The sequence below is a fragment of the Nanorana parkeri genome, unplaced genomic scaffold, assembly GCF_000935625.1.
Source record: "Nanorana parkeri isolate BGI_ZX_2015 unplaced genomic scaffold, ASM93562v1 scaffold251, whole genome shotgun sequence".
NCBI lineage: Eukaryota > Metazoa > Chordata > Amphibia > Anura > Dicroglossidae > Nanorana > Nanorana parkeri.
In genome coordinates, this window is record NW_017306519.1 from 1,297,466 (window position 1) to 1,318,525 (window position 21,060).

The 21,060-nt window shown below is 42.7% G+C and overlaps 1 protein-coding gene across 1 annotated transcript in view; it reads right to left on the reverse strand.

Annotated features, from left to right (window-relative positions):
* Positions 1–3,168: 3,168 nt before the first annotated feature.
* Positions 3,169–21,060, reverse strand: part of LOC108787246 (ectonucleoside triphosphate diphosphohydrolase 8-like) — a 29,923-nt gene continuing 12,031 nt past the window's right edge. The window contains exons 3-10 of the mRNA XM_018556744.1: positions 16,683–16,800; positions 13,849–13,999; positions 11,430–11,589; positions 9,478–9,708; positions 7,599–7,868; positions 7,363–7,473; positions 5,364–5,501; positions 3,169–3,348 (exon numbers count right to left, since the gene is read on the reverse strand). Coding sequence (XP_018412246.1) covers positions 3,169–3,348; positions 5,364–5,501; positions 7,363–7,473; positions 7,599–7,868; positions 9,478–9,708; positions 11,430–11,589; positions 13,849–13,999; positions 16,683–16,800 — 1,359 coding nt within the window. The remainder of the gene's footprint in view (positions 3,349–5,363; positions 5,502–7,362; positions 7,474–7,598; positions 7,869–9,477; positions 9,709–11,429; positions 11,590–13,848; positions 14,000–16,682; positions 16,801–21,060) is intronic.

Genomic DNA, 21,060 nt, shown 5'->3' on the forward strand with positions numbered 1-21,060 from the left:
AAACAAGCGCTTTCAGGACCGCGCAGGGTCCCTTCATCAGGCTTTAGCATTGATGCTAAAGCCTGATGAAGGGACCCTGCGCGGTCCCGAAAGCGCTTTTGCTATCTTAAAAGGACTGGTGTGCTGGTGACATTTCTACAATTTTGTTGACATTCGCGGCATCATCCACGGTCACTGCGAGCACTCCCCACTACAAGGGACATATCGGTAAGGAGTGCGACAAGGAGAGTACTCATTGCTGTGACAGCTGGCCGGCTCAGTGGTTCAGGTGAGTATAACTTAAAGTTCTTCTTTAAGAAAGACTTTTGAAATGTGAATTAATGAAGTGTCTGTGTCACCCATAGCATCAGTTCACATTTTTACTATGTTTTATAATGCTGTTAAAGAAATCATGTATGGAGTCTGACAGGTCTGATCAACACAGCCAACAACTCATTGATGCAAACCTAAAGCACAAGTTGTTGCTATTTTAATACACCACCAGTATGGTGTGTAACTATGTGAGTGACAGATTAAATAACCGTACTTGCTCCTGCGATCACTGGGATCCTGCCAGTGCTGGGTCATGTGACCAATGCCACTGCAGTGGTCAAGTGGGTTTTCCTAAAAAGACCGGTGGCGGGAGGATTGGGCTATGTCAAGCCACAGCTAGCCAGTCAGCAATTTTGCCATCTCCCTTTGTGCTTCCACCATCATACGCACATGATACATGTTAGCCTGATGTTGGGCTTCTTTGATAGAAATGGCCAGCAACCCTCCATGGTTCAATGAATGTGGGCAGCTTTACAGTAACTGACAGAGACAGACATTGGTTGGTAGGTATTTATTGCCACGCATTGACAGCCCAATGTAAACATTTAATGTACTTGTTGATAGGTCATTTCACAGGCTGCCTACAGATTCAAGTAGACCTCTTATGTCGTAACACATTCCAATCCAAGAGCCTACAATTCAAAATACATCACTGTTAATCTTAAAGGAGAACTATGGGGTAAATGTTTTTCCCCATAGTTCTATTAAGGGTCATGGGAGGACATATACAGGTGAAACTCGAATAATTAGAATATCGTGCAAAGGTCATTTATTTCACTAATGCAACTTAAAAGGTGAAACTAATATATGAGATAGACTCATTACATGCAAAGCAAGATAGTTCAAGCCGTGATTTGTCATAATTGTGATGATTATGGCTTACAGCTCATGAAAACCCCAAGAACCCCAAATCCACAACCTCAAAAAAGTAGATTATTACATGCAATCAATAAAACAAGGATTGTACATAGAACAATATCGGACCTCTGAAAAGTACAAGCATGCATATGTACTCAGTACTTGGTTTGGGCCCCTTTTGCAGCACTTACTGCAATTACTTTTGCACGATATTCTAATTATTCGAGTTTCACCTGTACTAACCTCCTCCCGTGACCCAAAGCTCAGTATATCATGAGCTACGGCTCGCGGTATACTGAGACCGCTGCAGCCGGGACGGATCACGACATTACTGTCGAGATCCACCTAGCTGCGTGAGTGACAGCAGGCTCTGCCTATCTAGATGCAGAGCCAGCTGTACCCGCCCCCTCCCCCGTCCGTTCCGCCAGTCAGCACTGGAGGATCGGAGCTGGGAGGAGGGGAATCCCTGCAGGGAGCCGTGAGTGACAGTCACGGCTCTCTGCAGGGAGATAAGATGATCAAGAAGTGAGTGAGCGACGGTATGCGTTCGCTCGCTTCCCAATCAATTGAGCCGATGTGTGACGGTTTCATTGCCACATGTCGGCTCGAACTATGAGGAAAATCACTCACCTCATAGTTCTCCGTTAAGTGATACATCAGAACAGATGTTTTACTGTTAACATTTCTTCCTGTTTAGAACTTTGATGAGATCTCAATAATTGTTAGGACACCACAACATTAGACATTTATTTACCAGGTGTAGTAAAAATCTATTTATATCAACTATGCATCTATACAAATGATAGGGAATACAATGAAAAGTGTATCACCAGCCCTTTTTAAAAAAAATTTGAGAGAGCATGGAAGGGTTAGAACTTTTTATCGCCGTCTGTGTCCTCACAGCTGAATTTGCTCCTTACTTCCTATCCAGAGATGACAAAGTTGTCCGAAAGTTAAGGGAAATCTCCAGCAGGGACATAAACCGCAACAGCAGACTGACATAAGTTTTATTCTTCTCAATGTGTTTTAATGATGCTTTATGTCTCTTTCAGAGATTTGGCCTCATTCAACCTGTCCCGGTGACAATGTTGGCTTCGGGACAGGAAGTGAGGCAAAATTTCCACAAAGAGAGTACAGAAAAAGCAAAGAAATGCTCTAACTCTTACATTCCATTAAGTACATAACAAAAAGTACAGTTATTGGAAGACCCACTTCATTGTAAAATGATTTATCTAGACATAGGACAAAGTGAATAAATATTGTAGACAGCTGTGTCAAGTTACAAAGTCATTGTCTGGGAATGTCTTGGGTCTCACTGATGGAGTTGCCTTCTAGGTGAGGTATAGAGGACCAGAGGTCTCCTTCACAATTATATTGGGGCCCAGGTCTGTAGTTACACTCCTGATGGTAGACTTTCTGGTCAATCCTCTTCATGTTTTGTAGCCGTAGGTTATATTCTTGAAGAAAAACATTCGTGAGGCCCCAACTTTTATCTCATCTCCTGTGTCCAAGATCCAGGATGCAATTCAGAAGCTGATGGTTCCAGCTCAGAGGAGAAAAACTTGCCTAAAATCTAATCTTTTCATTCAAGGTTTTTGCTGATGTTCCATATTTGCAGAGGAGAGGAATTAGGATGTTGGATTGCTGGCTGGTAAGAGGCAGTCTTGCTGCAATATTTTTAAATGATGCAGCCCTTGCTCTGTAGGCCAAGACAAACACAACCTGAGATCTATGCTGTATGAGCTATACCTTTGTTCTCCCGCACCTTGGAAGAGATCCATTTATATCCATTGGTCCTTCAAGATCGATGGTGGGGCCCCATAGGTAACCAAATGACAATGGGCATTTCACAGCTTGGTCAACACAATATAAGGATCCTGACTTTGGCTCATGAGGTTGTCAGTCTATAGCTGATACTTTCATATTTCTGGAATTCTAAAAAGGTAAACATTATATACTTGTATGTCTGTTACATTGTCCTTCAGGTTCCACAAATGATTATCGGAAATATAAGAACAGCATAAGCAGCGTGAGTGCCAAGGTAAGGACTATAAAGAAGACGGCGGCGATCCATACATCATAACTCTGTGTTCTCACGCTAGCTGAGGTTTCGGAAGGGATCATGTTAGTCAGGTTCAGCATGTACCCCAGTGTCCAGCCAATGTCAGTGTCTGCGGCCTGTAGGAGAGGACAACAAACAAGGTTATGTATAATGATGGATTGGAGGTAATCAGATGTAAACAGACATATGTCTGCTTACATCTAACTGCCCATAGACCTATCATGGGTCCGTACAGCTCGTTTTTTTCTTCCATTGCCAGAGGAAGAAACTGAATTGACACGGATGTCACGAGTCAAGAGTGACATCTGTTCTGTTCTATTCCAATCAGCAGGGGATCGGTGCCCTAATTCCCTCCTGAGCCGAACTGATGACACCTGTGTGAAAGGTTCCTAATAGTTAAACTATATACAAAGTTGCTGATGATATTCCTTATACAGTATGCTATCAGATGATTAAGAGCAGAAGTTTTGCTTGCCCATTGGATGTGGACCCTTAAGAACTATTTATATTATATTGACTGGTTGCATCAGGGCAGATGAAGATTTCACTCAGCACTTTGGGGATTTTTTTTGCATAATTAAACATTTTTATATATAAAGGATACAGGGAATAAATGCTCTAAAGTGGTCCCTTTATTCCCCCCCTTATATCATATAGTGATACGATGGTGATAGTGGCAATTGCCATAGTTATTTTTGTACCCTGATCATTTTACATATAATCGCACCTTTATAGGAGCATTTTTTTTATGGTTATTATGATTATATAGTTGCTAGGGTATCTTTGCTATACTTACAGGGTATTTTGTTATTTTTAATATTTGTATTTTTATGTGCGTACACTTTAGGTGGGTTTGGTACTGGAATTTAGCACTGTAATTTCAAGTGAGACTATCATGGATCTGATTCCAATCTATTTGTATTATCTTTTTAAAATTAATAAAATATTTATACTTTGGAGTGTGTGACTTTTATCTTACCAAAATAGTCCTATTTTGGTTTCTGTGAGTATGCTGATGGTAGTGGACGGTAGTGGACACCCACCTGATATAGGTGAGCCTATCTCTGTGTATAATAAGGAAAGTATAGAGCTATAGAGCTATACAGCTATACAAGTTATTTGCTTTTGGTGATATGCCTTGATCAAGTCACTTCACTGTAAGTACAATTGTATCTTTTATACTCATTAAAGTAGTAGTAGCTCTGTTTCTACACTTTACCCGTTCCTTTCTTTTCTACCATTCTACCATTGCTCTGGACTTAAATTTGTTTTGGCTGAAGGCTACAGTACACATGCATTTCATCACAGTTTTAGTCTGTCTATGGATGGGCACTGGGGAGGACTGGGAGAACGTTTAGCCTGGGAGGTAAATACAACCAAATGACTGTTTCAAGGTAGGGGCAGCTTCCTTTGTGCTATAGAAAGTGTACCACAGCGTGTGATGGCAATGGTGAAAGGTCGGTGTTGCCCTAAAGAACATGACTTATTTTAACACACCATTATGTGAATATGTGGAATATGTGACTTTATTTGTATTAAGGTAGGTGCTTTTACCACCAATGGTAGTGCCATATGTTCAGTGGGCAAGTTGTTTGTTGTAGCAGTCATTTGGGAACATTTGACCTAACCAATCACCGTTTCTCCTGAAAGCAATTGGCAGGGCTATCTGCTGGAAGTTCTCCACTGCCATTTTGATTTTTGCCTGTTTCTAATGGAGTTGGATGGATCAACCTCCTGGAGCTAAATCCTGTCTATTGATACCTTCAAGGCCATGTCAGACAGGTCATTCTGCTGTGGACAATAAATCGTCAGTGACAGAATAAATGAAGAGAAGTTTCCATTTACCCCCACTGGCACAGAACACTCATACTCACTATCGAGGGAGTGACCCCATAGCAAAGGTTAATGGTCTTGTTGTTGGCAAGTTGTTACAAGCCTCAGGACCACTATATGACACCAGCCTTTTACTTGGTCAGGGAAAGTTGTCTGGGATTTCATTATTTCCAATCACTCAAGACTAAAGATTTATCACATGGCTAATAGTACAGTAAATTGATCGCACATCTTCAGAAAAGGCACCGCTGCAATATTTGAGAAAATCCAAAAAGAATAAACTGTTTTAAAAAAATACCTGTTTCATAAAACTGATGGAATTCCAGTTGCTTTCACTGAACTTGTAAGCTTCCAGCAGTAGAGTCAGGATGTAGTTTGCATTGGCGCAGTAATCCCTCAAACGATCCTTCCTCTCCTTTGGGAAAGCTGCCTGAAGCTGAGCATAACCGGCAGAGATACATTTATAAGTGCACATTTAGTGTCAGAAACACAAATTCTATTCCACCGCAAGATTTAAAGCTCAACTTTAGCCAGAACAATATTTTGTTTTAGTTTTGTGCAGAGCTAGGAAGGGTTAGAACCTTCCTCAGGGCTTTATTGCTTGTACAAAGTCCAATGAGAGTGCTCTCATTGGACTTTGTACACATGAATCTTGAAATATAGTCCCCTTTTGTTTTTGTTGAGAGCAGTCTTACCACTGTGCTTTATTGCAGTCTGATTGATCTATTGATGATTTTGAATACTATGCCTTGTTTGTGCTTGTTCCAGGTTTCTATTGTCTGTGATCAATGGGGAGATTTGACCTCACTTTGTTTAACCAGGACAGGAAGTGATAGTATATCTCTCTGATGGGGACAAAGACACCAACCAGAGCACATGTTTCTAGCAGAGACTAGACTAGCAGCTGTATTCCTCTTTGTGTCTACATGTCCTGGAGCCCCCCATTGCACTTACTTTTTGTGTCTTTGGGACAGGAAGTGAGAGGAAATCTTCACTAGAGCAATACAAACTCAACAGATCTATGTGCCCTTCTTTGTTTTGGCAGGAATTGGGCTTTACACAACAGCTTTAGAAGTGGAACTGAAACCAAAAGCTTGTTTAGCTATAGATATAGTAGAACCTCTTTACTGCTGCTTGTGTCCCCAATTGGGAGACTTCCCCTTACTTCCTTTCTCAGTGACACACTGTCACACACACAAGTGAGGGGACACAGATAATAATAAAGACACTTCTTTTTAAAGTGACACTAAACTCAGGAGTTGAATCTTAAAAATGCATTCAAGTACCTTAAGGTCTCATTCACACTGCCGCGCATTTACGCGTACGTGCGTTTTGTACCTTATGCAAATAAATGGCTCCATACACATAGCCGCGTATGGAGCCGTATATTTGCGTAGCGTAAAAAAGCGCAAAAACAGAATGAAACCGAGATGTGTCCGGGCAGCGTATTTCTGCGTATTTTATGCGCATACGCATGTTTACGCATATATACACGCGTATACGTGCGTACAGGTCATTAGAATTTCTATTAGGAATGATGCATTCTGGGAATGCAAATAGTGCACGCATATACGCACATACGCTCGTATTTACGCAATATAAAATTTTGCTCTTGCGTTGTGTGTGAATGAGGCCTTAATATTAACAGAAATGTATCTTATTTGTGTATCACTCGGCTCCAGATCCTCAAATCATCTCTGAATTGGTGCAGACACTGTCCTTCCATCTGGAGGGTGGATACTTTTGTTCCCCATGGTCACTGTGTATGTTGTAAAGTACTCACCGCTCCAAGATCTCTCCTGTGATGGACTACAATTTCATGTTTAGTTTACTAATTTGTATTGCGATTGTAGTCCATCACGGGAGTGATCTTGGAGCGGTGGCTACTTTACAACACACACGGACCATGGGGATCAAAAGTGTCCACCCTCCAGATGGAAGGACAGTGTCAGCACCAATTCAGAGATGATTTGAGGATCTACAGCCGAGTGATACACAAATAAGAGACATTTTTGTTAATAGTTAAGGTACCTGAATGCATTTTTAAGATTTAACTCCTGAGTTTAGTGTCACTTTAAAGACTAGGGAAGAGATGGCACATTTGTTGGGTTTTCTACTGGGGAGAGTCTTCCTTTATTTTCTGTGCCAGTGAGACAAAAAAAAAGTAAGGAGACATCTTCCTACATGGAACACAGACAGGTTTTTACCGTTGGATAATGTATTTTTGGCTGCAGTTCTAGTTTATACACAAACACCCCATCTACAACTGAGATCCCAGAGACAGTTAGCCTACCCACCTCTGTCCAGTCTCTGGCACAGTATGTTTGGATTGTGCTCTTTACTGTTGGCAGATTCTGTCCAGATGTCAAGTTCAGAAAGTCAAAGGTATAAAAGAAAGCAGAAAATGCCTAAAAAGGAAACAAAAGCAAAAGACAGGAATCATACAACACAGAACACTTTGTGTGTGTGCTTTGTGTGGATTTTCAGTTGTGTTTTCTCCAAAGGTAAAGACAATTTTAGTCACTTGACTTACAAAAAAATTCCCAACAACAGGAGGCTGGTAAACTCCCTGGAAAGAGCAGAATTCCTTCCCGGCACAGCTGGTGAAATTATAGATGCTTTTGAGTAGATTCTGGCACTCTCCGGAGCTGCCAGTACCACTGATGGTGATATTTTTTGTTAGAGAAGAAGGCGGGGCGGACTCAATGGTGCACGGGCTGTTGTAGAGAGAGTCTTGGGTGATGGTTTCTTTGTATCCTGCAGGGTAGCAGGGGACATCTACAGGCTGATTTAGATCTTTTCCCTGCAAATAAAAGTAAAATGATTGTAACTGTGGATATAATCACCAGATCAGCTATTATTATTATTAGAATGTATCTATTTAATAGGAATACAGAAGACACACATTATAAACAATTCAGTGAGTTGATCACCGGGGTTCCCGTGAATCAGCATGTGCCTATTCAGGGTAACTGGCAAACTGAAAGGACAGCTCCAACAAAACTCTTTTTTTTAGTTTGCAATATGCTGGGTAAGAGTGAGAACTTTAAAAAAAATTTTTTGCTGTCTGTGTCTTCATTGGGGAGATTTCCCCTCACTTACTGTCCCTGTGACACTAGAACAAGAAATGGGATAAGTCAGGTATAAGTTCTCAAAGTGTAAAATGAAAAAAAGTTCTGACTGGTGTTGGGCTTTAAAGCCACTTGTGTAGCATTAAAATCTCCAAGATACAAAATCAAATTGGGTCAGAAGTTGTTACAAATAGGCTAGGGTCACAAAGCAGGGGTCTTCCCAGAGATAGGGGGGTAACGTGGCTTGAGATGTCTGTGTAGTCGAAACAAAAGCAGTGCCAAACACTCTTATTAAGAGTCCAGAAGTGCATTTTTATTGTATAATAGCAAAATGGTAACTAGAGGAAGCCAGTATGTTTTGGGTGCCAAAGAATTTCCCTTCATTAGGGTTTTTATAACTCTCACAGGATCTAATTGGACTCAAAATTGAAAAGTCTGTATGTACCAATCAGAGCCAGAAAGAGCTAAAGAGAGTGGGTGCCTGTGCAAAACAGCCATGTAGCATGCGGAGCCTTGATATGTATGTTTAGCAGTCCATCTGGTTCAGCTACACATGGCTTCTGCATTTGTCACCATAGGGGCACCTGCACAATGCTCTGTAATACATTGCCATATACCAGAGAAGGATCCAGAACTCACTCTGAAAGCATGGAACCAAAAGAAAAGAGGCGCACTCTTTAAATCTGCCGATTCTCATATTTATTGTCAACTTCACATCCCGGTCACATTCATTATCTACGTCCTATATCCAGCTGCCTCTACCAGGTATTACCTTTTGGGCTTAATGGTAGAGAACATGTGGCTCTTTTAGTTGCATGTGGAGTTGGGCCGTTGATGAGCACAGCACCAGCCCCCTTGATGCTTCCAGGAAAGGGAATCAGAGTAGGAATCAGAGCGGTGGTATCTTCACTGGAAGTCTAAGAACATGGAGTTATACAATAAAAGGCATCCCAGGTTCCCATGCTAAGGCTAGTTAAAAGTTCCTCTACAAATGTGTGCAATTTAATTTACTCATGCTGCCTAACACTCCAGAAACAAGGCCTCTGACATTCCTTTACATAGCTTATCTGTAAAAAATAAATCAAGGCAACTGGACTTGCTGTATTTTTCTTGAAGACGTTTCACTGGACATCCGACCAGCTTTCTCAGTTCAGCTTTCTCCATTCTGAATGGAGAAAGCTGGTCGGATGTTCAGTGAAATGTCTTCAAGAAAAATACAGCAAGTCCAGTTGCCTTGACTTATTTTTTACAGATATACCATGACCTGGATGAATGAGAACCTTCCAATACATTTTACATAGCTTAGCATATTTGGTTGCTTGGCTCTCCATGGTTGCTCACCTCCACTGCTTTGACCAACATCTGTTTCAGGGCCTGGTTCTGCCCGTAGCACAGGAAGCTGTGTGTGTAGATACTGTAGGGGAAGCCATAAAGTTTGAAATCTGCCCTCTCCTCTGGGTCTCTGATTTCCACCTTTGGAATGAAGCTGATTTGTGTGGAAGCTCCACCGAGGTCCAGAGCACCAGAAATCTTGGTGGACACGGGGCGAAGCCAGCGACCGCTGAAGGAATACTGTGGAGAGACATTGCTATTTAGTACAATGAAAAGTATTTCTATAACTTGCCCTGTTCCCAGTACACTCTTGTTTTGTCACCCTCAGCTGGCGGTCTACCGACCAGACCCCTGAGCTCCTCCAGGCTGCTATCCAGGGAGGTATTCTACGCCACCATAGAGAAGGAGTGCTTGGCAATTGTATGGGCGTTACAAAAATTACACCATCTCTATGGTCGCAAATTCACAGTAATTACGGACCATAAATCCTTCAGCTGGTCGCAGAGAGTTGTTGGGGACAATGGAAAATTGTTGTGCTGGAGCTTTGTCCTCCAGCAGTACAATTTTACCATCCAGCATAAGAAAGGCAGCAATCATTGAAATACTGATGGTCTTTCCCACCAGGCAGAACCGTCAATGTAGATGCGTTGGCTGACCCGTTTATGGCCAGCCACGCGTCATTTAGAAGGGGGAAGATGTCATATAGATGTATAGAGAGAATCAATAAAAGTTGATATCACTTTATAGAGGGAACAGATCTCACCAGAGATTTGTAAATCAGTTGTACACAAGAAGACAGATGTCACCATTGAAATATGGATAGGCAGCTCAGGTCTAATTCAGATTCAATGGTGACATCTGTCTTCTTGTGTACAACTGATTTACAAATCTCTGGTGAGATCTGTTCCCTCTATAAAGTGACTTCAACTTTTATTGATTCCCTCTATACATGGATATCACAGGCCTATATATTGTAATGAAATATGATGCATGTGAACTGACCATCATCAACTAAACCACACCGTGTGATTAGATTGTACGAGCACATCATGGACAGAGGAAGAGGTTTCTAAACTGAGCAATCAAACTTATGTTCCAAGTGAAAATAATAACTCCATCTATAGGGAACCCCAACGCACACTTTTCTAATCATCAGAATGAAATACTAAATGAAAATGTTGAACCTCACCATCACCATGTAATCTGTACGGACAGAATTATATAGCGCCAGGATTTATATAGCGCCAAGAGATTGCACATTACAAACAGATCCCTTAAGTTTAAGTTGGGCACACATGTAACCCAATCCAACAGTGTAATCTCTTCTACATGTACCAAATCTATGTGTGGGTTACAGGGAGGAATAGTGTTAGCCTTACAGGGAGGGTTAGTGTTAGGGTTACCGGGAAGAATAGTGTTAGCCTTACAGGGAAGGTTAGTTTTAGGGTTACAGAGAGGGTTAGTGTTAGGGTTACAGGGAGGGTTAGTGTTAGGGTTACAGGGGGGGTTAGTGTTAGGGTTACAGGGAGGGTTAGTGTTAGGATAACAGGGAGGATTAGGGTTACAGAGAGGGATAGTGTTAGGGTTACAGGGAGGGTTAATGTTACGATAATAATGAGGGTATTGTGAGGGTGACAGGGAGGGTTAGTGTTACAGGGAGGGAAAGTGTTAGGATTACAGGTAGGTTTAATATTCAGATAACAGCGAAGGTTATTGTGAGGGTGACAGGGAGGGTTAGTATGCAGGTTACAGGGGGGGTAAGTGTGAGGGTTGGGGTTAGTGTTAGGGTTACAGGGAAGTGAGTGGGAGGGTTGGGGTTAGTGTAGCCCATTGGTGTATGTGCTGTGAGCAGTGAAAGCTGATGTCTCCCTCATGTACAATGCATGTTACTATATCATACTGTATGTGCATATGATTAATCAGACTGGGTGATAACAACATGACAGAACCATGGCACCTGCCTTCATAAAGGATTCCAAGAGGTAATTGATGGTGATCCAGCCATAAGAGCCTTCTTCCTTTCCACTGATGATACGGGCTCCCCGGAAGTCCACGGGATAACGGCCTATGGTGTCTGAGACTTCGGAGAGCACCTTGTCTGATGCCGCTTTGTTCTCCAGGCTATAGAAGCAGACAGAAAGGAAGAGCGAATGTAAGAATATTATTGTTCACATTCTACAGCTACAATGTGTCTTTCCTGTTACTGCTACTACCATGAAAGACAACGTTGGGAATGGGATGGACATGTGGGAGGTGCTGTGACAGCTTGCCTTCCATGATGCAGGCTTCCCAGGCTGTCATTCTCATCCTTGCTTCACTATTAAGTGAGCCACTGGCCTTGAAAATGAATCCGGCCAATGACTGCAGGGCACCGCATCATTATGCAGTGCCCAGCTTCCTGATTGGTCAGCTTTCCGACCAACCAGGAAGCCAGGCAGCAAGTGACGAGGGAGCATGAAGCCGGCTTCCCAGCCAATCAGGAAGCCAGGCAGCGTGTAATGACTCGCTGCCTGGCTTCCTGATACCAGAAGCTCATGTATCGGGCTAGGTTTTGGAGCATTTGGGTGGGTACGAGTGCTCGCCCAAATACTCGGCACTGATACTAGTATCGGTATCGGTGCAATCCCTAAGGAACCAAGTGATTTTGCACGGCAAGGGTTAACTGCTCATTTGTGTCTAGGGACTGAAATAAAACAGTTATACTCACCCAAACCTATGAGCCGGCTTGTTCTTAGACTGCTCCTTACAGCCACCCTCTCCCTCCACTGCAGCGGTCTAAGGATCCTGGAGTCATCACATTCTATACACAGTGTATAGGACGTGAGAACGCCAAGGGACATAACATCACTGCAGTGTAGGAGCAGGAGGGTTAATTCTGAATCACTGACATGCATTGAAATCATAGAGCCACAAAATTCACTTTTTGTTGCTTGTTCCAGGTCAGCAGCTCAAAGTATTGAACCCAGACACAGCCAGGCAACTAGCATTCTTAGAAGCAGACCAGCAATGGCAGGCTCTTGTGAGCAGGGTGTCATACAAATGGTTTTGTACAGCAGAATATTCTGTACCAATAAATACCATGAAGAAGTTCAGCTGAAATCCGCCAACTGGGAGGCCGAGGTTCCCGAGAAACAAATCTCTATCTCTAGAGAGGCTGAAACCAGAACTGGGCTGCAGGTAGAACAAGCCTGCCATTGTTCAATAACAAGCTCTGACGGGGCCCCTCAGGTGATGAAAACTATAATGACATATTTAGAAGTATGCCTTGTGTTATGTGACGGGGTACATCTGGCTACAAAAGGGGTTAAATGGCTTTCCCCTCTTTCATTTGTGTTCCCACACTCTGTAGAAGTCTATTTGTGGTCTCTGAGAGGTAAAGGGAAGCAGGCCAACCCTTCTCATGGCCCCATTCCAAAATTTTATTTTGCTTTCTACAGTTTAATGAAGACTCCCAGGGATGACCCCCAAAGGTCAGCATAGGAGACGGGTTTCCTTCAAGTCCTTGTATGACTAATGTGAAATTTGCTGGATCCCACAAGGCTCTGAAGAACGAGGCCAAGATTGATCTTAGAAGGCCTCTTACTCCAAGAGATGACCCCCAGAGATTGCTGCAGGAGAAGAGTTTCCTTCAAGTCCTTTTATGACCAGGGCCGGATTTACTCTCCCTGCGACCCCAAGGCCAGGCTCCTCAATGCGCCCCCTCCCAATTCTTGTCTCAGTGTTCACATGGAGCAGAGTGGAGAACGGACGTTCTCCGCTCTGCTCCCCAGCCTCCATCCTGAATGAGTGTGCTGTGGTCCAAGGTCCCCCAAGAGGAGCAGGGGACCCCAAAAACCACAGCGGAGAGGGAGGCGGCCAGCAGGGAGAGGCAGCCGTGGCGGATTATAGAGGGGGGCGGCAGGGGAGGATGGACGAACAGGCTAATTTCAAGTGATCTCAGCATCACCTGGATCACTTGTACAGTACAAAACGAACTGCAGCTTCCCCGCTCTACATTTAACTCTGCTTGCCCAAAGCAGGGCTGAATGTAGAAAAAAACTACCCGCCCGGCACCCAGAACTGCATGTCCCGGTCATCGGGAGATAGGAATTCCACACACCTGCCGCCCCTCTAGTCCCTGCCACCCTGAGGCCGGGCCTCGGTGGCCTTGTGGGAAGTTCGGCCCTGTGTATGACTAATGTGAAACTTGTTGGATCCCACAAGGCTCTGAAGAATGTAGCCAAGATTGACCTTAGAAGGCCCCTTACTCCCAGGGATGACCCCCAAAGGTCAGCGTAGGAGAAGAGGTTCCTTCATTCCTTGTATGACTAATGTGAAATTTGCTGGGTCCCACAAGGCTCTGAAGAATGTAGACAAGATTGACCTTTGAAGGCCCCTTACTCGAGCAGTCTCATCCCAGCTGTGGCACCGAGATAAGCCGGGGTTCCTCGCTGACTTTCCGGGGGGATAATAGACATGGCTTCTTCTAAACAATCCAATAGAGACTTGCCCGCTGAAGGGGGGTCATTGGCATAGCTGGATATCCCAGGGCCTGCACAAAGACACATTTATTATTATTTCCCTAACAAGTCATTCACAGTCAGATAAATACATTGTTGATGTTATTTCCACCCTAATCCAAAGGTAACCAAACTTCTGTCCTCCAGCTGTGTTAAAACTACAGATCCCACCATGCCTTTGCCTCTGTGGCTATCATAATCTTGCAGTGCCTTATGGGACTTGTAATTTTATACAGCTGGAGGACCGAAGTTTGACTACCCCCACCCTAGTCCTTAGTGATCCTTATTGTGTATGTCTGGGCAAAAGATACAAAAATATATTCAGTATATCTCTGCAATGCATACAAATTTCCCCATGTGTTGTCTCATTACAAACCTTGCAAGTACAGAAACCCAGCTCAGCTATTGGTCTGCCAGAAATCCAGTGAGCTCCAAGTTCCTGTAGTGAGCTGACAACACTGACACTTCTGCACTCAAAACCCAAGAAGTGTTGTCAGCCCTGCCTGAGTTCTCCCATGGTCTACTACAGTACACTCCCCATTTATTATGACATTAGAAGAAGGAAGTGTTCTGTAGTCCAGAAGTGGGGAACTTGGCACAGCTGACAACAAGGCACTGTGTTGTCCGTTCATACAGGAAGTTAGGAGCTCATTGAATTGTGGCAGATAAACAGAGAATTTTGTTTACTTGTATTGCTTGTAAAGGGAGAAAACACGGAGCAGATATACAGAGATGTACTGAATACTCTATTTTTTATATTATGCCCAGGCATGCACTTTATGCTGCTCCACAAGCTGCTGTACACTCCCCTTTAGATTTACCTGCAGCCCTGTATTGTAAGGGCTGGAAGAAGAAAAGATTTAAATTGACTTTTGAAATAAAATTTTGTTCCCTTTGCCAGAGGCAAGTCTCCCCAAAGTGAGTCTTTATGACAATTGTCACCAGAACAGGTGTCCCCATTGAAAGATATTCCCTACCTCCTGTTCTGGTGACAACTGCAAATTTTGGATTTCCCATTGCTTTGCTGTGGAGATAGGAAAGTGGCAGAGTTTGAGTGGTTTAGCAAAAGACAACAGGGCAGAGCTCAGTCCACAAAACAGTGTGTGTTGTCAGCCCACAGCAGGACTTAGGAGCTGAGTGTATTTCTGGCAGAGCAACAGCTATTTTCCTGTACGTGCAGGGTCTTTAAGGGGTTAAAACAGAGGGACTGTGCATGTATTGCAGAGCTGTGCTGTATATGGTTTTTTTGCCCTGAGATACACAGGACACTATTCCCAGCCAGTCTCTTGTATGGGGGTTATGAGACATCTGAGTCTACACTGCCTTACTGGACAGGAAGTCTGTTTATTATAAACTGGAGACCTCCATTCCGAGGAAGCCAGATGTGTACATGGAAACAGAGACAGGCTGATAGTAAAAAGCACGTGAGCAGTTAGAAGAAGGGTCCCGGCAACAATCTCTGAGAGGCAGATGGAGGATTTCCCCAGACACACTTGGTGACATGGAAAAACTGAGCCTGATAAAGAAGCAGTGTGAAATCAAACATAAATGATCATATATCTTTTTAAAGCTGACCTGTCACTTTGCAATAAACATCATGCTGCATAGGAAAGTTGGGTTATGTGAATATAATTCTTGTTTTATTTAAAGATTTTGTCAATTTTTGAAGTTAAAAGGACATACAAAATGAATTACACACACCACGGGGTCTATTTATAAACAATTCACCGAGCCATTCATCCTGCAAATTGCTGTGAGCATTCATTCTGTGAGAATAGAGGCAAAGGAACATTCTTAGTATATTATGTTTACGGGTCTAATGTATTGTATACAAATATACAAGTATATAAATACGTATTAATTATATATGTTCCTCAACCTCCATCTAGTGGCCATAATATGGTATTACATTACAATGCATTTGACCTGAAAAGATAAAATACTAAGAATGTTATTTTTCACCATTATTGGTACGAATTAATGTTTTTGGCATATTATCTTTTCTGGTCGTATATAAGTAATGCAATACCATTCTATGACCACTCGATAGAGATGAGGAACATCAGAAATATTATATAATATTTATATCCTATGCTCCTCGGCTCCATCCAGTGGCCATAGAGTGGTATTACAGTACGTTGTATTCGACCTGAAAAGGTAATATACTGAGGACGTTTGTTTTGCCTCTATTTTCACAGAGATTCACAGGGTGAATGGTTCTGTGAATTGTTTATAAATAGAAACTCCCTGTGTTATTGCCATCTGCAGGCATGAGGCCAACCTCCACCATAAGATGTTCTAAATCTCCTAAGCTATAAAAGGTAATACTGATTTATGGCTGGGTGTGAGAGAGAACATCATAATCTGGTATTTCAGTCGCTAAACTCTGAGGATTGATCCGAGATGGAGCACTAAATGGAAGCTGGAAATGCTAGTTCATGCTGATCCTATGGCTTCACCTCTGAGTCAGAAAATTAGGAGCTCTGACTTCCGCCTATGTGTTCCTGGCTGGTGGCTCACAAAGTATTGCAGCCAAAGATAGGTCAGGCAACTACCATTTTCAGAAGCAAGCCAGCAATGGAAAGCCAGCAATGGAAACCTACATATGTCTCTCATCACAGGCCTGGCCAGCAACATGGAATAAATGTGTGAAATCCATAATGTGTGAGTGATAGCATAAAAACCGAGTCCTGCAAGTATAAGTCATTCACTTACCATCTACATCGCACACATGCGTCTGGCTTACCACGCCGGTGTTGTTTTCCTTATCCATGGGCCATTGATAAATAAAAAGCGAGGTGTGTGAGGAGCCGGCATCAAATACCATCCCGTACTGTTAAATACAAACCGTGATAAGCATTTGTAATGTAACTATTAAAGTACACCTGTAATTTACTGCTAACATAAGGTTATGCTAAGAGTCTTGCCAGGAAGGATAAAGAGTAATGTGAGAAATAATACACCTTAGCTGGTGAAAATGCTGATTTAGACTCTCTCCAGTGCTGATCACTAATTAAAAACCTAGATCTTTGGTCATATGGTTTCAGCTGAATGTTTTATATTTCATTGTGCATCGGGTAAGGACTGATTCAAACATTTGTACCCCGTTAGTTGTTTTTTTTTTGCTGTCTGTGTCCCATTGTGTGCATTTTCCTTCACTTCCTCTCCTTGAGACATTAAAAATTTGTGCTGAGGCACTTCATTATAAGTGCATCGGCAATTACAGTTTTCTTTTTGTCCGCCTGCAAAGTCCCACAATTACCTTCATTGATCCTGCTAGTGAAGTCCACCTAATGCAGCTTCCTGTGATAGTGTGGCAACAATGCTGCACTGCTCCTGAATTCAGAGCAGAGTTGCCACTCTCATGTAGGCTGTGCCTGCTTGCACTACAGTGGATGGAGAAAATGATACACAAGCCTGTAACTTGTTAATCAGCATCTGACAACAGCTATTCCTACCCACTGTTTTCTGGAGTGACAGCTCTGTTGCTGAAACCCTCCTAGTGTGAGCTGCAGTGTCTGGGAGGGGAAGCATGTGAGACACAAATGCAGGAAGATTTGGCTCAGTCAGGGAGGGTAAAGTAAGTTTTTGTGATGCGTGTGCATCACATAGTAACTGAATTTAAAACTTGTTTAGACTATCACACGGGACCCTGTAGTTGCACTTTAAGCAGAGAGTCAGTTTAACTCCTTCCTGAACAATGACAGGATTATTCCATCACGATTTTTCAGTTGATCAATGACCGGTGATGGAATACTCCCATCATGTCTTACAATGAGCACTGGTTCGTAGAAAGACCAGTGTTAATTGATTTACTGCTCTTGCTGGGTCCCTCGAGGTCTGAGGCAGACCCTCAACAGCAGAGTAGGTGGTAACAGCACTGTGATCACTGCAATAGGTAATTGCTGTGATCACAGAACCTTGACAGCCACTAAGCCGGTGTGTGTGTTGGAGCTGCGAGCCGGTTTAATGTGTTAAAACTGATACAGAGTATCTCTGAGGAGAATACAAATTCTCCTCAGAGATACTCTGCATCAAAGCACCTGTAAGTAAAAAAAACAACCCCTAATTAAAATAAAAAACTAAATAAAGTTTTTAACATTTTTTTAAATTTTGACATATGATATACCCTATAAATCAGGACAAATAAAAGAAGTTATCATGAATTACTTGCTGTTAGCTACAATAATTATGTACACATTATTATTGCCAAAACTGTGAAAATGTGAGTTATTTTTAATTATTTTCTTTAAAAAAAAAAAGAATTTATATATATATGTATATGTCACATCAAATTAAAGTCCATTTGTCCTTTAAAAAATTGTATATAATACGTGTAAATGCAATGAATGAGGAAGATGGTAATTATGGTTAAACAAACACAGCAAAAATGGCAAAATTGCTCCGGTCCCCAGGAAGGAAAACATTTTCTGAAGCTGTGTCACTAAGGGGTTAAACACTGATTCTCCTCTCCCCTACATATCAAAGACTACATGACCCTGAGCATATGATTTTGGTTTTGTCAGCAGCACTGAAGGGAGCTAGTGACAGGATCTTCTTCTGTAAGGCCTCATTTGCACACAACGCAAGAGCAAAATTGTACGCATATTTGTAAATGCGTATTGTCGTGTATATGCGTGGCATAAATGCAATCCCAGAATGCATAATTTTTCATATAAACTTTAATGTACTGTACGCGCGTATACAGGCGCACATACGCGTATATATGAGCGCACGTGCGTAAAATAAGCAGACATCCTGAGCCCGGACACATCTCGGTTCCATTCTATTTTTGCGCATCTTTACGCAAAGCAAAAATACGGCAGCTATGTGTATGAGGCCATTTATTTGAATATGCTGCATATGGGGGAAAAACGCATCCAGGGCCGTCTTTAACACAGGGCAAATGGGGCAGCTGCCCAGGGCCCAGTCATTGTTGTGGGGCCCAAAGCAGCTGCCCCTTGAGCAGGTCCTCTGCTGCAAAACTCCTACCACTGGCCCTGCATCTCAGCACTGACAGCAGAGAGCTGTATGATCGCAAAGCAGAGCGGGTGACACAAAGAGAAGAGCTGGGTGGATGCCCTCCGTGCTGCGTGGATGTGTGTGCTCTGCTATGACCTGGAGGGATTGAAAAATGCACCTTCACCTGTGTACACAAAAATCCTTGCATCGGCCCTGTCCCTGAGCCCGCAAAAGATACACCCGCGCCACTCTTCTGTTTACTGTGCGATAAGGCATCTATGCTCAGCACATTATACGGCAGTGTGAATGAGGCCTAAAGGTGCTCAGAACCTTCTAGTACTCTATTGAGCCATCTCTGCAAAGTTGTTAAAGCCAAACTCTGCGCAGATCTAAAATACACTAGTTACTGCAGCTCTGTATTCATTAATACATGCTTACATTTATATTTTAAGCTACATAGAGCGATATCGCGTGTAAATATGAGCGATATCGCTGCAAAAATCGCTCGATAAATCGCTCAGTGTGAATGGGGCCTAAGTGTTATTGAACTGCAGCAGAGAAAACCAGGTTTCCTGCCTTGCCAGACAGGGTTGTGCTGTGTGGCAGAACTGTGTAAATCTCAGAACTGGATGGAGAGAAGTACAAATCCATTGGCAGGTAACACAGCCCCCTTATATGTATTCCATGGTCATATTTAGCCGTTTGCCTCTAAGATCTGAGTATAGTTTCACTATAAATCCGTTTAGACGAAGCCTGTCTGACTACAATCTAGGTAAATACATCGACTTGTGGCTCTAATTCAAATAGCATTATGCTGCAATGACTCAGCTGTGCAAATATTAAATATCAGCAGCTTGGCAGAAGAAAGAAGATACAAAGCTATAGAGGGAAACTAAAGTGCACTTCAATGGGAGCACAAATTAGGTAATTATCAAGTCTTCTTTGATACTTTTTGATCTTAAGTGCAACTTTTTACATGCCTGTTGTGTTGTTTTTCATGATGATGCCATGCATGCAGATTGCTGAGTCTTCTTTCAGGAGGTTTCTCTATATCAGGCAGGGAATCAGCACCCCTGCTGGATAGAGATGAGCTGAACCCAGAAAAAAACCTATCCATTGTGGCTAAATCAGCTTTGGCCAGAGTATTCCCCACCATGCAGGTGCATGTAAAAAAAGGGGTGAGACTTCAATGCCCTTATATGGCCACATGGCCATAATAGATCAGTGCCATTGACCATGTATGGTCATGTGGCTATATAAGGTCAATGATGTCACCATCATACCACCCCTTTGTTTGCATGCAGCCACTGACAGCTTCCTCCCCGTTTCCTACAAACTCAAGTTCATCCCTACTCCCTACTTGATTGAATCCCTACTGCTGAACAGCTATTAAGATAAAATCAAGGACAGTAGTGTTTCTTTTATTTCTTATTTTGGCCATGTTTAAACTACAAAGTTTACCATGGGTGCCTGGCAACATAACAAGCACCCAGTCATCAGCGCATATATATTTAAAATAAGGACTTACAATATAATTTCCTGTTAAACTTTCGTTTCCCCTAACGGTGTTTAAATTAACACAGATGCCCTTTTACAATGAAGTGATGGATCCACAGAAAAGATTAGAGGGCAGAAATGATTTCGCAAGTTCCGTATAAAGGGGAAGTGAAAATGAGCTGACAACCACAGACACGTGCAGCAATTCCAAGGTATTTTTATAGTTCTTTGCCCTAAGACCTCCGGAGTCATCAGACTTTATGTTTCAGCTTTCTCAGTTCCTACACCAGCTCAGGGTCAGGTTGGGGATGCTTTGCACAGATAACAGAGCAGAATTTGGTAAGGGCTCCTGTACACGGCTGCTTGTGGCTGTACAATGTAAATTCCTGCTGCCAGGCAGCCACAGGTACCATGTATGGCCTCCCATAGAAACCAATGGCTGTACGCGGGTATACGGCTGACTTGCTTAAACACGCATGTGTAAGGACACACAGTCTGCGTTCAGGGTCGTGCACCCACACATAGGTGCATGTTTATGCAAGTCCGGCGTATATATAATTAGGAGTAACTGGTTATTTTTGAATAATACACAGACTATTTTTTATTGTGTTACAATTAAACATTTAATGCAAAT